Genomic DNA, 14,610 nt, shown 5'->3' with positions numbered 1-14,610 from the left:
TACGAACACTTAGAAGCGCTGCTCGGTTTCGCTCAATACCGCGTCCGTACACCTCTCGTCGGACCCTGGACGCGCCAGCGCTCCTATCCTCCAAACCACCAATCGGCCACAGATCGCTACCACATCCTGGTCAAGAATATACGCAAGGAACAGGACAATTGGCGGTGCATTGTCGTCGACCTCGACATCCTGGAAATATGGCCCGATGTGCATGTTAGTCCTTTCGGAGTGGTGGACAAAGGCGACGACGACCCTCTCGTTAACGGGCGCGTCATTCACGACCTATCCTACCCGGACGGACAATCCCTGAACGATCAAACGGACACGTCGCGTATATTTCCACCGTCATATCAGCACTGCGACGCCATCGTGTCTGAGGTCATCACTCAGCAGCAGAACCACCCGGGTACAGTGGTCAAACTGCAAGCTGGTGACGTAGCGTCCACATTCGGTAACGTATACACGCATAGTGAGAGTGCATATCGCTTTGGCGGCCGACTAGAGCCAGACAATGCGTTAGTTATCGATATGTCCACTGCCTTCGGATGGTCAGGCTCACCCGGTAGCTACGGAGTTGTCGGCGGAGCGATCGCTCATGTACACGGGAACTCCGTCACCCCGCATCAACTTTCAGGCGTGTTTAACTTCAAAGGGCTGGAAGACCACATCAACGTGGCAGCCGATATTGGCAACAATTGCAGCGACACGGAACAGTCACTTCGTCACGCGATGATCACCGTACTCGGTCACGCGGCTATTAATGAAGACAAATTCACGCCTTGAAGTAGTCGACAGAAGGCTCTCGGTCTTATCATTGACACTGAGATCGGTCACGTCGCCATGCCCCGGAAGAAGATAGAGAAAGCCAAAACGTGCGGGACAGCGGCGTCAACCACTCCGTTCCTCAGTCGGTTCGAATATCGCTCACTACTCGGTCGTCTACGTCACGTAGCGCCCCGCTTGTCCATTCTTACAGCGCCTATGCCGCCAAGAAAATCAGCTTCGCATATGGGATTGGGCGCCTGTTAGCGCGGACATGCGCCAGGACCTGTGCTGGTGGTCCTACATCTTACGTTCCCCGGTACTCAACGGCGTTCCCCTACAATACTTCCACACTGCGCCCCCACCAGACATCATTGTGGAAATGGACGCTTCCGACAGTGGCCTCTGTGCTCTGGTCTCAACGGCACAAATGGTGCTCCAATACACATTATCCAGCGATGAGCGTCAGATGATCGACGCATCGAAACTCGATTCCACCGTCGGTTTCGATATTAATTACATGGAACTACTATCCTGCGCCTTTGCAGTGCACACATGGGGTTCAGTCTGGTCGAGACAACAACGTTCGGGCAGCAGCGGCATTGTGCATGTCCAATTCCGCATCGACAACACGTCGGCGGTGGCATGGCAGAACCAAATGTCGTCCCGCAATCCCAGAGCGCAAACCGTCATTAGACTAATCGGCTACTGGAAAGCGGAATACAGGCTCCGGTTCTCTGCCATTCACGTGGCCGGTGTAGACAACCGGATTGCTGACGCGGGCTCTCGCGTGACATCTAGCGCTCAACATGCATCTCTATTTGCTAAACTAACATTGGACTGGACGCAGGCTACTCAGACAACAGACGTGTCGGGTCTGGAAGCGATTTGGCGTTCAATCTCAGAGCCCACTCTGTCGCGGCATCAACCTACGGCAAATACCGCAGCGCGCTAAGCGCGTGGTATGCCTGGGCAACTCGCAACGGGGTGGACCCTACGCTGCGCAGCTACACATTGGGCGACCAAGTTCAGTTCATCACCGATTTCGCAATTCATGGTCTACGGGTCGGCTACGGCTCTGGCCGACCCGTGCATGGCTCAACTATTGCATCTACACTACACGGTATACGACATTTCTTCCTGGCCGCCAACATGGCGTTCCCGAGCGACAACACACAAACTCGCATGCTTTGGAAGGGCACCAATCGTCTCGAACAGCCAGCTACGCACAAAGTCCCCGTATCTCTCCAAATGCTGGAGAGCTGCTTCGATGCTCTCGACTTGTCCAACCCTTCCGATCAAGCGCTATATGGGGTTTTATGTTTGTCTTTCTTCTTCCAATTACGGCGCTCGGAAATCGCTTCTAACGGGACAAGATTTTCGTGGTTTGCCCTCAACGCCGAGGACATCGTCGTGCTAAATCATCAAGGTGTCGCCACCACGCGAGCACACGAGGCCTCAACAGCGCACATTCGCCTTCGAGGCTCCAAGACTAACCAGCGCGGCGTGCCGACACTCCGAATGCTGAACCGCTTGGGTCATCGCTCTTTATGCCCAGTATTTGGCGCACTTTGCATCCTCAGGGCGAGACGCGGTCTTTTACCGAAAATCCCAGCCGCGGTGTTTATCAACGGAAACGGATTCCCAGAGTGTGTATCTTCATCAGCGATATTAAGAGCCATTAGACAAGCAGCAACTAGGCTCGGCAACAATCCGAGGATATTTAGTCCTCACTCGCTCAGAGCAGGCGGCGCAACTCACGCGTACCGGGCCGGAGTTGACACACTCACCATCCAATTCCACGGACGCTGGGCATCCGACACATTTAAGCAGTACACAAGACTATGCAAGGAGTCAGTCCAAGTGTTGTCGGCCAGGATCGCCAGTGGCTCAAGACACATGCACCGACTTCAGTAGAGCTTCCGGATCCTCCTAATTTAGGGTCTTCAACTCCACATGAGTTGAAGCTAATCCGTTAGCTCTTACTGAATAAATGTATGATGATGCCCCCACGACTGCGAATGCGAGATAATTGAATTTCTTGACTAGCAAGAATAGTAGTTTCCTCGGGAAAAGGAGTCAGCAGCAGAAGCCCGAACCTCGCTAGTACTCCTGGTTCAGCAGGTGTTCCGGCGCGGTAGAGTCCACTCATTGTAGTGCCAAAGAGCGATGGACGAGTCCGGCATATACAGCAACCTCAGTTCTCAAGTTTCCTCTAGCAGCTCAAGCACCCATTACCACTCCCCGGGTCTTCAACTCCACATGAGCTGAAGTTAATCCGTTAGCTTTTACTCAATAAATGTATGATGATGCACCCGCGACCTATGCGAGGAAATAGAGCATTATCCCCGTATAGGCGATTACACGAAAGGGTTAATACCAATCTCTGATTACATTTAATAAAAATTGAACGGCTACATTATCTCCTGCATCTTATTCTCCAGCCAACAAAGCACGTGGTGATTTTCGCTCATCTCCGATTGGGGTTTGAGTAGTTTTTGAGCTCTTTTGATCAGCGTAAAAGTGAACAAAGTCGGATAGTGTGCATACAGAAACAAGAGCATTTCAAACGTCGGCGGCAAACCTTGAAACAGATCAGATTCCTTCACAGTTGCACTTGGTGTGCGCGGGTAGAGCCAACTTGTCGTACGAAGATGCCCATATATGATAGAAAGCTTGACTGAATACGTGGTACCATAAGTCACGCAGTTTCGATGAAACCACTTCACCACCTCCAAGTAACCATGTTTTACTGCCTCTTCTTTTGCAACCGCCAATTCATTAGCATCTCGAAAACAGGCGGCAAGCCGTTGCACGGTCTCTGAATAATCACGACTTTCAACACCGCTGGCTCCGTAAAGTGAAGGTGCACGCGCTGTATCCCTTAGCCATTGCAGGACATTCAGGTGTCCACCTCTCGCTGCCACCACAATTGTGTAGTGCAATGAGTCCGGTGGGTAGTTCTTAAAGAGCCATTTTAAGGTGCTTACATGTCCATTCGAGGAAGCTGCTTCGCTTAAGACGCACGAGCACGACCACCAGTCATACTCGTCCAGACCCCTTTTCCGATTCTTCTGGCAAAATTCCGAAACAGACGAGGTTCGAAATAATTCGAGTGTTTCGTTTTGTCCATTTCGCGCAGCTTGAAGCACTAGCGCCTTCCATGCGACTGGGTGGGGAAATGACGAATGTTCGAGCAACCATTTCACTGAGCTCACACATTTCCCTCGAACTGCGTTCACCAAAGCCTCGCTGACTCGCTTCCCAAGACCCCGATCGTAAAGATACTGCAGTATATCAACCTGGTCTAATTCCGCTGCCGCACAAACGGATCATTGTCCGATGGTTGATAGCGTTGTAGAGCTTCATGCCCTATTTGGTGTTGACTAACCATTGGGCCATTTGAATATCACCACGTTTGCATGCATTTGTTAACGCGTCACACCAAGCATCTATCCACACATCCATGTCTGACACAGGTGGAAAATGAAGCAGTAGACACCGCTGCATTAGCTCAAGGTGACCAAAACGAGATAGATCTCGTATCGCTGCAGCGGCGATGTACCCATCACGATGTATTTACCCGCTCGCCAGCATCCACTCAATTAAGTCAGGCCCTGGACACAGGCGGTCGTAGTCCAGCTCGCAAGTGCTACCGTCTGAGGGCAACAACAAATCCACCAACTCGAAGTCTCCAATTCGTAGAAAGTGCTCGATGATTCGCACTCGCTGATTGCCGTTAAATTTCATGGATCTTCTTATTGAGCAGCCATCGAACTATTTCCCCATGACCATTTTCTGCTGCATTCTCCATCACTTCATTCCCCCAGTGTACTCGATTTGAATGCGCAAAACGTGTACATGTAGTACTACACGTGCAAAGTGACATTTCTTGACACAGTTCATCCATGCCATTTGACGTTTGCAAACGGCTGGACTTGCAAGATGAAAGCAAGAGCTGCAGTATTTGGAGGTGCCCGTTCTTCGCGGCGATGTTAACCACACTTGGAGGTGCTGTGCAACCGCTGAAATGACAGCACAACCACTTTACCACGGCGAGGTTACCTCGAGCAGCAGCAACTTGCAGTGATTTTGAGAGCTGATAGTGGTAGTAGCATGGATCGGAGCGGAGATGATTGTTGATAGACCACGATACGTTGTCGACTAGCGCAAGCGGAGGGTTGCTGCGTGCCCAGATCACATCCAGAAAGACCGTCGAGTCGAATGTGCATGCGATATCTAGCGAGAGAGATGGAGAAAATTTGATAAACTCCATTATAATCACCCCAACTCTCTCGTCAAGCGAGTACCAACGCGAGACAAGTTCCACAGACGCAAGCATGATCGAGGAGCAGGTCAACTGGCTGGAGGAATTTCTGAATTGACGTTTACTTAGGTATTTACTTAGACCAATTTGTCATCAAAAGCTGTCAATCAGCTGGGCGATAAGAAAGTGACGTAAATGTTGAAGTTATGTACACTAAATTTTGTACTGGCATTATAATGAGGGGTCACTAAACATGTTGAAGTGAAGTCAAGTGATCAGTTGCCGAATTTCGACCGAAGATGGAGCCACGACGTCCGAAGCACAAGCAAGCACCACGACTAGAGGTCTCACAAAACGAGCTGGAGCGAGCTCTGAAGGATCCAAGAACGTATGTGTTCTTAAACACCGACGCCGAGCGAGTGGCTTTTCCTAACGGTTTGGACGATGTCGACCAACTTCACGTGGTGCACACGCACATTTCGATGGTTTTTATGCTGCCTGAACGCGTGTATAAAGTAAAAAAGCAAGTAGATTTTGGTTTCGCAGACTTTTCAACGCTCTACAAGCGCTTCCAGGCGTGTTTTGCAGAGGTACAGCTGAATAAAAGACTGGCACCCGACGTGTACATGGGCGTTGTGCCTGTCTCCATGAAGAGAGACACTCGAGAGATTTCTGTGCGATGTAATGACTTCTGGACGCCAGATAAGAGCAACGACTTGGACTGGTGGCTGAATGATCAGTATGGAGAGATCGTCGAGTGGGCGGTACACATGGTTCGTCTACCAGACGACTGTACGCTGCTGCATCGCATGGATCACGGGGATCTGACCGAGGATATACTGGATCAAGTAGCTGAAAAACTCGTCGAATTTCACGCTAATGCACGTCGTGGACCAAAGATCGATCAATTTGGGAAAGAGCCAGTCATCCGTCACAATATCGACGAGAACTTTGACCAAACGGCTTCACACACCGGAGTGACAGTAAGTGAACCGGTGTATCGTCGAGTGAGGGAGTTATCATACGCGTGGTTGAAGAAACTCCGACCTACATTCGAGTCACGAGTGGAGAATGGCTATATTTGTGATACTCATGGCGATCTACGACTCGAACATGTTTACAAAATACCTCGCTTATCCAAGCACGGAAAGTTTGCGGTTCTGGACTGTATCGAGTTCAATGAGCAGTTCCGGTTCGGAGATCCACTCTCGGATGTAGCTTTCCTGGCTATGGACATTTGGCGTAAAGGTCGACCTGACCTCGCGCATTCTCTACAGCAACAGTACCTCCTCAAGGCAGTGCAAAACGCGCCTGAAAACAACGATCTATTTGCATTTTACGCTGCGTACCGTGCCGTGGTACGTGCTAAAGTGTGCGGTTTCCGAGTCATGGACCCCACTCTGTCAAATAGACGCCGTGCAGAGGAAACTCAACATGCACGTTGCTACTGGCTAGTAGCTCTCGAACTGTTGAGTCCTCCTGCACAACGACCATGTCTGGTCCTTGTTGGGGGCCTGCCAGCAAGTGGCAAGTCGAATTTATCCAAAATGCTAGCAGAAAGTGACAGTAGTCTAGTATGGCTACGCTCAGATGCAATTCGTAATGAACTAGCCGACCAAGAGGCACACAAAGAGAAAAACTGCACAGCTGAAGGCGATGACAGCCTTGAAGAAGGGTTGTATTCTCCGGAGATGACACGTCGCACTTATGATGAAGTATTGCAGCAGTGTGTTAAGCATTTACGTAAAGGAGAGCGTGTTGTAGTCGACGCAACTTTTCGAGACCCAGTTCAACGCCAGAGATTTATTACCACTGCTCGCACTGAAGGTGCTCTGTTTGCATTTATCATGTGCGAATGTGACCGGGAGATCATCAAAGGTCGAATGCTGGCTCGAAAGAACGACATGTCAGACGCCACGTGGGAAGTTTATGAGTACATGGAGCGAACGTGGAGTTATCCTGAACGTGATACGATGACTGAATGCACAGTCGTGAACACGGAAAAGGAGAGAGAACTGACGCTACGTCGTGCCCAGCTCTTCCTACGCAAGATTGGACTTTTGTAAAAGTCCAAAAACTACAAAACAGACAGGGGGGAAAGTTAACGAATCGAGCTAGTATAACTACGGTAACACGTAACAGAAGCTACAGTGAAGGCTGCTTTGTATTTCTGCGACATCTTTTTTGGATAACGCCATAGTATCACGAAGGTTGTTGGGTCGTGTGCACCGCAGGAGGTGGCACCATCCTCTTGGGCGCCACAGGCCGTTGTTTGCACACACAGGGTTGGTCGGCTCTGCCGCCACAGTAACAACATGTCTTGGTGAGCACTTTCAAGTTAAAGGTTGTTCGCCAATGAGGCGGCCACGTCGTCTCGATCGACGCACGTGCACACAGACGCACGTAGAACATTGCCAAGCGTGGGTACAGTCCGTCAAGCTGCAAGCCACACCGCACAGCGTAGGCGACATTGGTGAAGAGTGTAAAGTCGCACAGATACGGTACTTCCGAGTCCACGAGGAACTGGTGGCCACCGAGATACGACTCCCATAGACTCAGTTCCGTCTCTACCGAGGCCCATTTGGCATTGACGATGGCTGGATTGCGCTTCTCGTGCGGGAATCGACGCAGATACACGACCAAATCGCCCACGACGGACAAGATCTCGTTCGCTTCGTGTAGTCTGGACTGCGCCACTGCATACAGAGCTGGCGATGCAGGCATACACGGCACCTCAGGGTATTTCTTTTCTAGATACTCGAGGATCGCACTGGATTCGTACACGACGGTGCGGTATTGTGACGTGCTGTGCGTCATGAGACGAGATATCCCCATGGCAGCTTCGGCAACTTTACTTTTGGGGTCCAATGTCGTATCGGGTTGTGTGTCTTCACGTGGCGGGAGTTCCATGGGCTCTACGAGTACCGGGATCCGCATGCGAGGGTTGAGCGCTCGGAAGAAGGGCGTCTTGAGAACGCCACTAGAGAAGCTTACACATACGCTACGGTACGGCAGTTTCTTCTCCTCCAAAGCAATCAGAATGCGCCAGGCTGTGCAGATAAAGCCAATGATATCAGGTTAACAGCGTATAATGAAGCATTGGATGGGGCTCACTAACCCTGCGGACTGCCAGAGCCCCAGTAGACTACGCGCTCGTGCGGCTGCGGAGCCAGACGCAGCATCTCTTCCTCGCTGGACACCAGACGGTTCGGATCCGAGTCGACCGCAGTCACTTGCTGCGGCATCATTTCCAGTGGCTTCTTCGGTCGCTGGACAACGACAATTGGCCGGCAAAACACGTCGCGAGAGATTTGGTGTAAGCTTACATAAATAATTTGCACATCGAGCGGCGACCAATTGGAACACGCAAAGCGATACACGTCAAACGAAATGAGACCAGGTCTTTTTATGCCAGTCGCATGCAATTGAAGCCACTTGCGGACATAACCAGCAGTCCAGACTGGACTCTAGCAGATCAGCCCTACATGGCAGATCTCCCAGTCTTGGAACGAAGCGTTGTTGCAGAAATTTGTAGGATTTATGGAGGGAGATGTTTTTTTGGCATGAACATTGTTCATTGAGTAAATACCATTGGAAAGTAACCGAAGTTCCTTCTGTACTTCACAGTCAGTCAAGTGCGACCTCCAGCAGTCAACACCGTTGCAAAGATGTCCAAGGTCTTGGTGTGGGATTGAATCTTTCGATTGCTGTATGATTGGTATTCACAGTTAATGACAGCGATATTGCTTAGCGTCAACAACAACTTCTTCGTCATACAGTTATCAAAACGAGCAGAGAAAAATATTAATAGTTCGAAAGCTTGTACATGTATTTCTAAAGTGAACCCATATTATCTGCTTAATTTAGCGCGACGAAGCTTTGTTGAAGTTGACTTTTACGTTTTAAAACACTATTTCATGTCACGAACACGAAGTTGACGTTCTTTGCCAAGTCCAGCCTCGAAAATCACGCAACTTGAGCATGACCAAGAAACCCGTTGATCCTTCGAGCTGCAATGTCGACGACTGGCTCGTCGTACGTAGCGACAGCAGTCGCGACTCCGCCACAGACATCGACGACCAGCCAGAGAGCAACAGCCCGAAAGCGCTAGGGAAACAGCGTAGTCTTGAAGCGTCACAGACTCAGAATCAGATTCCTGACACCACAAACTCTGAGAAAACAGTATCTGATACCAAAGTAAAAGAATCAGATTTAAATCCGACGAAGGAGCTACTGAAGCTGCTCGTGTGGCATGACGGACTGGAGAAACCCATCGAGCTTGTCGATGCGCAGCAGAAGCCGCTGCTGGTAGCTGCAGACAAGAGCTGCTCAACTTGGGAGCTACTGAAGCTGATGCAGGATCTGATCCTCACCCAGCCGCAGCTACGTGGGGTGTTCCCTCAAGTGACAAAAGAAAACATCAATGAGATCTTACAAGTGTGCGAACGCTCCGATGACGATACGCAGTGGTCTCCACTATGCAGCGCAGAGAATAATAGCGCGTTCGAGCACTCGGAACTGCAGCTAACGTCTCAGTTTGACTTTCCCAGTGGGAACCAATGTCGCCAGTTGCTAGTAGAGAGCACGTTTAATACTATCCAGAAGGGAGAGCCCGTGGATTGGCGTCGTGGCAGATTCTACAGTGAGATCCAGGAGAATTCCTGGCGTTTCGAGCTGCAGATCGGTCAGTTGGTTGATGCTTTAGACACGGATAAACGCTGGTACGAGTCTCGCATTGTGGATACGGGCGCAGTGTACGTGAAAGTCCACTATCGCGGCTGGACTTGCAAGTGGGACGAGTGGCTACGTCGCACGTCCGAGCGTCTAGCTCCGCTGCATTCCAAGGCTCCCAATTGGCGAGAATTCCAGCTGGGAGATGAAATCCTAGTCGGTACTGAGGTGCCTGGCAAACGGTACCCAGAGTGGCGAGCTGCACGTGTAACAGCGTGTGCTATTGAGGACGGTTCTCTTCAGATTGAGGTGGATGTGGACGGGAAGAAGAAGTGGATGGACGCTCAGGATGAACTTCTTTGTCAAAGGGGAACGCACAAGGCATTGAATGGCACAGCGCAACGAGACTCCACAGGGTTCTCGGTGCCTCATTCCTTGATGATGAACTACTTTGAGCGACCAGAGGAACTGCCACCCTCGCCTTGCTGTAAAGAAAAACCTTTGGATGATATCGAGTCGCTCCGTGCAGCTACACGAGCCATGCAGGTAGCAGAGACCGATGCAGACAGTGACGAGTGGAGTGTCGTGGATAGTGACGATGGCTGCTCAGCTGGGAAAGTGGAGTGCAATAGCGCAACGGACGCCACTGGTATGGAGAGCGAGAAGCCTATTTCTAACGTGAGTGACGAGCGTAATACCGCTGAGCAAGACATCACTTCACCTACAGTGGGTAAGGTTATCGCAACAACGACGGAGAGATTAAGTGGAGATGTGGACTTGAGTATTAGCGAGGAAGATGCGTGGCGCTATGAGGTTCAGATCGACCAATTAATTGACGCTCGTGATACAGACAACGTCTGGTACGCTCGTGGTAGTTGTTTTTATTAGTTTTTTATGACAAGTAAACCTGTTGTTGACTTAGGTATGAATCTCGGGTGGTGGCTTTGAGCTCGACGCTTGTGAAGCTGCACTATCGCGGCTGGACGTCTAAGTGGGATGAGTGGATTGAGCGCACGTCGACGAGGATCGCGCCGCTGCACACGAAGGTGCGGAACTGGCGTGCGCTCCAGGTGGGCGACGCTGTGATGGTGGGGCGACAAGTGGCGTATAAGAGATACCCCGAGTGGCGCAATGCGGTCGTCACTGCTCTTGAAGCGTGTGAAGTGGATGGTCGACTGCGAATTGAGGTCGAGGTTGACGGCTGCTACGAGTGGATGGACGCCCAAGACGAGATGTTGTGTCCTCCTGGAACTCACAAAGCGGCCAACTCGTCGATGCTCAAGCACATGGTCCCGTTGTTTTAAGGATCAAGTCGAAGTACATGTAGTTTGTATGTGAACGTCAAGGGCTGCATAATTTCATTCACAATTTTTTTACAATTTTTTTACAAAACTTTTCTTTAGTGTGTACCACACAGTCCCCCTCTTCAATTGCCCAACTTGTGTTCACTATCAGCGGAGTAATCAGAGCAGCAAAAATGGCCGAGATGCTGGCTCTTGAGGCCGCGCCGACGTTCGAGAGCGCGCTGGCAGTGATCCCACCGCCTCCTCCTCCTCTAGACGACGAACTAGCCGATTCTCAGCCGGTGCCGCCTCCCGAAGAACCCGAGGATGACGCCGCCGTTCCTAAGGCACCAGAGACGAAAACTTTGGCCGATCTGGCACACGAAGTGGCCAACTGGACGCTGCACTCAGACCACGACCTGCATGCGTATCTGAAACGATACTCGGCCGACCTGTTCGCTCGTACAAAGGACCTGGAGGACAGCGTGAGAGACATCGCAGCCGAGGCGGACTCGGCCCATGTGCGTCTGAAAAACACGTTCAACCAGTTCCTCATGCTGTCCAACAACCAGTTTATCGAGAACCGCGTGTACGACGAAGAGCAAGAGGATTTTTTCGGCGCTGAAGGCGGTCAAACCGCTGTAGACAAGCAGGAACCAGACAAGGAGAAGGAGGAGCAGCCAGCGGAGAGCTCTGTCACGGCAGAAAGCAAAGAGACAGGCCCAAAGGCCGCGGCCGAGTCCATTGTCAACAAGTACAGGTCCGCTCTGGACATGGGCATGGAAGCCATGAAGCTGTTCGTCATGATGGACGACGAGGACGACACGAGCGAGACGTCGTCGCAGTTCGACACGGTGCTGGACATCTACAACGAGCGTCCGCTGCCCTTTATCATTGGCACAAGAGAGTTCCTAGAGGACGAGACGCTCGGCTTGGGCGCCGCCCCCGACGATTCTTCCGACAGCGACAGCGACTCGAGTTATGCGTCGTCCTATAGCAGCTCAGACTCAGACTCAGATTGCGAAGAATCAGAATTAGAAACATCCAAAAGGCGGTCTTCTCGACACTCAGAGGACTCTGACGGTTCCTCCGTGGCTGCCCCACCGCCGAGACGACGTGCAGACTCGGATGAGAGCGATACTAGCGGGCTATTCGGTCGTCCTCCCGCTGTGGAGACGTCTCGACGACGTGTAGACTCGGACGAGAGCTCCACGAGTGGCCTATTCGGTCGTCCTTCAGTGCCAGAGTCCGCTCCACCAGCTTCACGTCATCGTCCGGTCTTTGACGACGAGAGCGACAGCGACTGGACGGATAGTGACGAGGAGAGCAAGACGCCACAGCGCAAACCAAGCGCAGTAAGTCGTCGCGAAGCTCCTCCGCCGTTTGCCGCCCCCACTTTAGCTAGAAAAGACCAGTTTTTAGACAGCTCGGACGAAGAGAGCGACGCTGGGCTGTTCGGCTCTACGCCGACTGCCAAACCTCGTGTCTTTGCTACTGATGCACAGGAAACTTCCAGGCAGCGTCCGTCGCTGTTTACCGAGCAATCTTCCACTAGTGAAGAGCTGTTTGCAGCCACTACGAGCACTCCGAAGCGTCGAAACAGCAGTAAGCGACTAAGTTCTCGACGTTCGGACTCGTTCGGCTCGTCAGATGAAGAGGAAGAGTTATTTGTTAGTGGGAGGGAGACTGCTCCACCGCCACAAGGATTCCGGTTGCCCATGGCTGACACGGCAAGAGAGTCGAGTAGTAGGGAACCGAAGAAGAGCTTCCTCTCTAGTGACAGTGAAGCGGAGTCCACGACCAGCGTATTGTTTGGACGACCGTCGAGTGCTAAGGAGACCAAGAAACCTGCTGCTGTGTCGGTATTGCCCTCACAACCTCGACGTCTCGACTCGGATGACAGTAGTGACGACGACGGACTCTTTGGAGCTACACCAGCTACACGAGCTACACCGGCTGTCACTGTCATCCCAGCACGACGTCCTATGGATTCTGATAGCAGTAGTGACGACGAAGACGGTGGGTTGTTTGGTGCCACGTCTAAAGCTCTTACTGCGCCAGTCCCAGCGCCTCAGTCTCAGCCAGTACAGCGTTCACAAAGTGGACTATTCGGTGGAGATAGTGACGACAGCGACAGTGACGACGGCGGTCTGTTTGGTACTCGTAAACCAGCTACTAGTGCTCCAGTTGCTACGCCATCTGCAGTGAGACCGCCACCTCTCGTCACACACGACGTCAGTGACAGTGACAGTGACAGTGACGACGGAGGCCTCTTCGGAGTCGCGCAGCCGGCTAAGCCCACACCGGTAGCTGCTGTACCAATTACTGTCCCGCCACAGACAAGGCAATCTCGCGCGCAAAGCGACTCGAGCGACTCGGACGATGGTGGGCTGTTTGGCGCTCCACCTGTACGAGCTGCACCGATGCTGTCACCGGCTCCAACGCCAGCGCCAATAGCAGCGACGACCACGGCTGTGCCACCGACCAGGCCGTTGATTAATCGACAGATTTCGTCCGAGGACGACAGCGATGACTGGAGTGACGATGACGGCGGTCTCTTTGGTGCTGCAACAGCCAAGCCGGCTCCTGTAAAACCAGTGGTAACTCCAACTCCAGTCGTACAGAGCAGTCCTGCACCCACACAAACTGCGGCGTCGTCCGACTCACTTTTTGGACAGCCAACGGGGACAGCAGCTGTTGTACATCCACCGATCCCTAGTGCTGCTGCACGAATGCGCGCTGCTGAGTCGTCGGATTCAGACTCGGATTCGGATTGGGACGGCGACGGAGGGCTGTTTGGACCTCCGAAAAAGAAATAAACAGTTGAGGCTTCATAGTTCACTGGTTAGAGAAATGACGACGCGATAGAAGCGCTCACGACGAACGAAAGTCGAAATGTGACGAATTGGACCAGCAACACATTTTTGATCCATAGTTATGGTCCCTACTTTATCAAGGAAAGTAGCAATTTCTACAGCTACTTAGTACTCGAAATTTCGTCTTGACACAGATAAAATGGCAGCAATCATCCTACCTCTCAAAATAAATGAAGAAACGGCTAAAAAAAGTACAAATCGTAGTGTTGGTCCTCTCCTTAAATGCAAAGAACTTTGTCAAAAAATTGATGAAATTGGTCAAAAAATTGATGAAATTGGTCAAGAAAATCCGCAGAGTTCGCAAGTATGAAAGACCTTCTGTTCAAATTTCTTGGCAGCATCGTTTGTTGCAAACTGCAAAATTTCCTTTTGCCTGCTGCGAATGCAGTATCCAAAGTCGATATTTTCCACTACCTGCTTTTTGCATTAAAATTTGTGTTGCTGATACATTTTTGTTTTAAGCGATAAGATCCACTACCACTTCTGCGATATCCCGGGTCAAACTCTGCGCAGGTCAGCTCCTGCAACTCGTTTTTATGTCAACTCCTCTGACGGTCAGAAATGATCAAATTGGACGGATAAAACAATTAGGCATTGATTTCTAATTTTTATCCTATCAATGACCATGGCCACATCCGGTAAAATTCGCTACTATGTTCTGATTTAATTTAATCTTAACCCCCCCAAAGCGAGCGGATTTCGTTGCGCCTATTTACCGAAACCCCATACACGTTATGGATAGTGGGATACA

The 14,610-nt window shown here is 51.2% G+C and overlaps 4 protein-coding genes across 4 annotated transcripts; 2 read left to right on the top strand and 2 right to left on the bottom strand.

Moving 5' to 3' along the window:
• Positions 1–4,664: 4,664 nt before the first annotated feature.
• On the bottom strand, positions 4,665–5,038 carry PITG_11408 (uncharacterized protein; the record flags this gene model as incomplete). The annotated part of the gene is made up of 2 exons (XM_002900950.1): positions 4,665–4,720; positions 4,828–5,038. 2 exons carry the CDS (start codon positions 5,036–5,038, stop codon positions 4,665–4,667), a joined length of 267 nt encoding a protein of 88 aa, XP_002900996.1.
• A 290-nt stretch (positions 5,039–5,328) lies between these two features.
• PITG_11407 (uncharacterized protein) lies at positions 5,329–7,095 on the top strand (the record flags this gene model as incomplete). Its single annotated transcript, XM_002900949.1, has 2 exons — positions 5,329–6,628; positions 6,683–7,095. 2 exons carry the CDS (start codon positions 5,329–5,331, stop codon positions 7,093–7,095), a joined length of 1,713 nt encoding a protein of 570 aa, XP_002900995.1.
• Positions 7,096–7,231: 136 nt separating this feature from the next.
• On the bottom strand, positions 7,232–8,299 carry PITG_11406 (uncharacterized protein; the record flags this gene model as incomplete). The annotated part of the gene is made up of 2 exons (XM_002900948.1): positions 7,232–8,079; positions 8,148–8,299. 2 exons carry the CDS (start codon positions 8,275–8,277, stop codon positions 7,232–7,234), a joined length of 978 nt encoding a protein of 325 aa, XP_002900994.1.
• Positions 8,300–9,010: 711 nt separating this feature from the next.
• Positions 9,011–13,802, top strand: PITG_11405 (uncharacterized protein; the record flags this gene model as incomplete). The annotated part of the gene is made up of 3 exons (XM_002900947.1): positions 9,011–10,560; positions 10,623–10,858; positions 11,104–13,802. 3 exons carry the CDS (start codon positions 9,011–9,013, stop codon positions 13,800–13,802), a joined length of 4,485 nt encoding a protein of 1,494 aa, XP_002900993.1.
• Between the last annotated feature and the right edge of the window lie 808 nt (positions 13,803–14,610).

This window comes from Phytophthora infestans, genomic scaffold, assembly GCF_000142945.1.
Source record: "Phytophthora infestans T30-4 supercont1.23 genomic scaffold, whole genome shotgun sequence".
Taxonomy (NCBI): Eukaryota; Oomycota; class Peronosporomycetes; order Peronosporales; family Peronosporaceae; genus Phytophthora; species Phytophthora infestans.
This window is presented reverse-complemented; position numbering and strand designations above follow the sequence as displayed.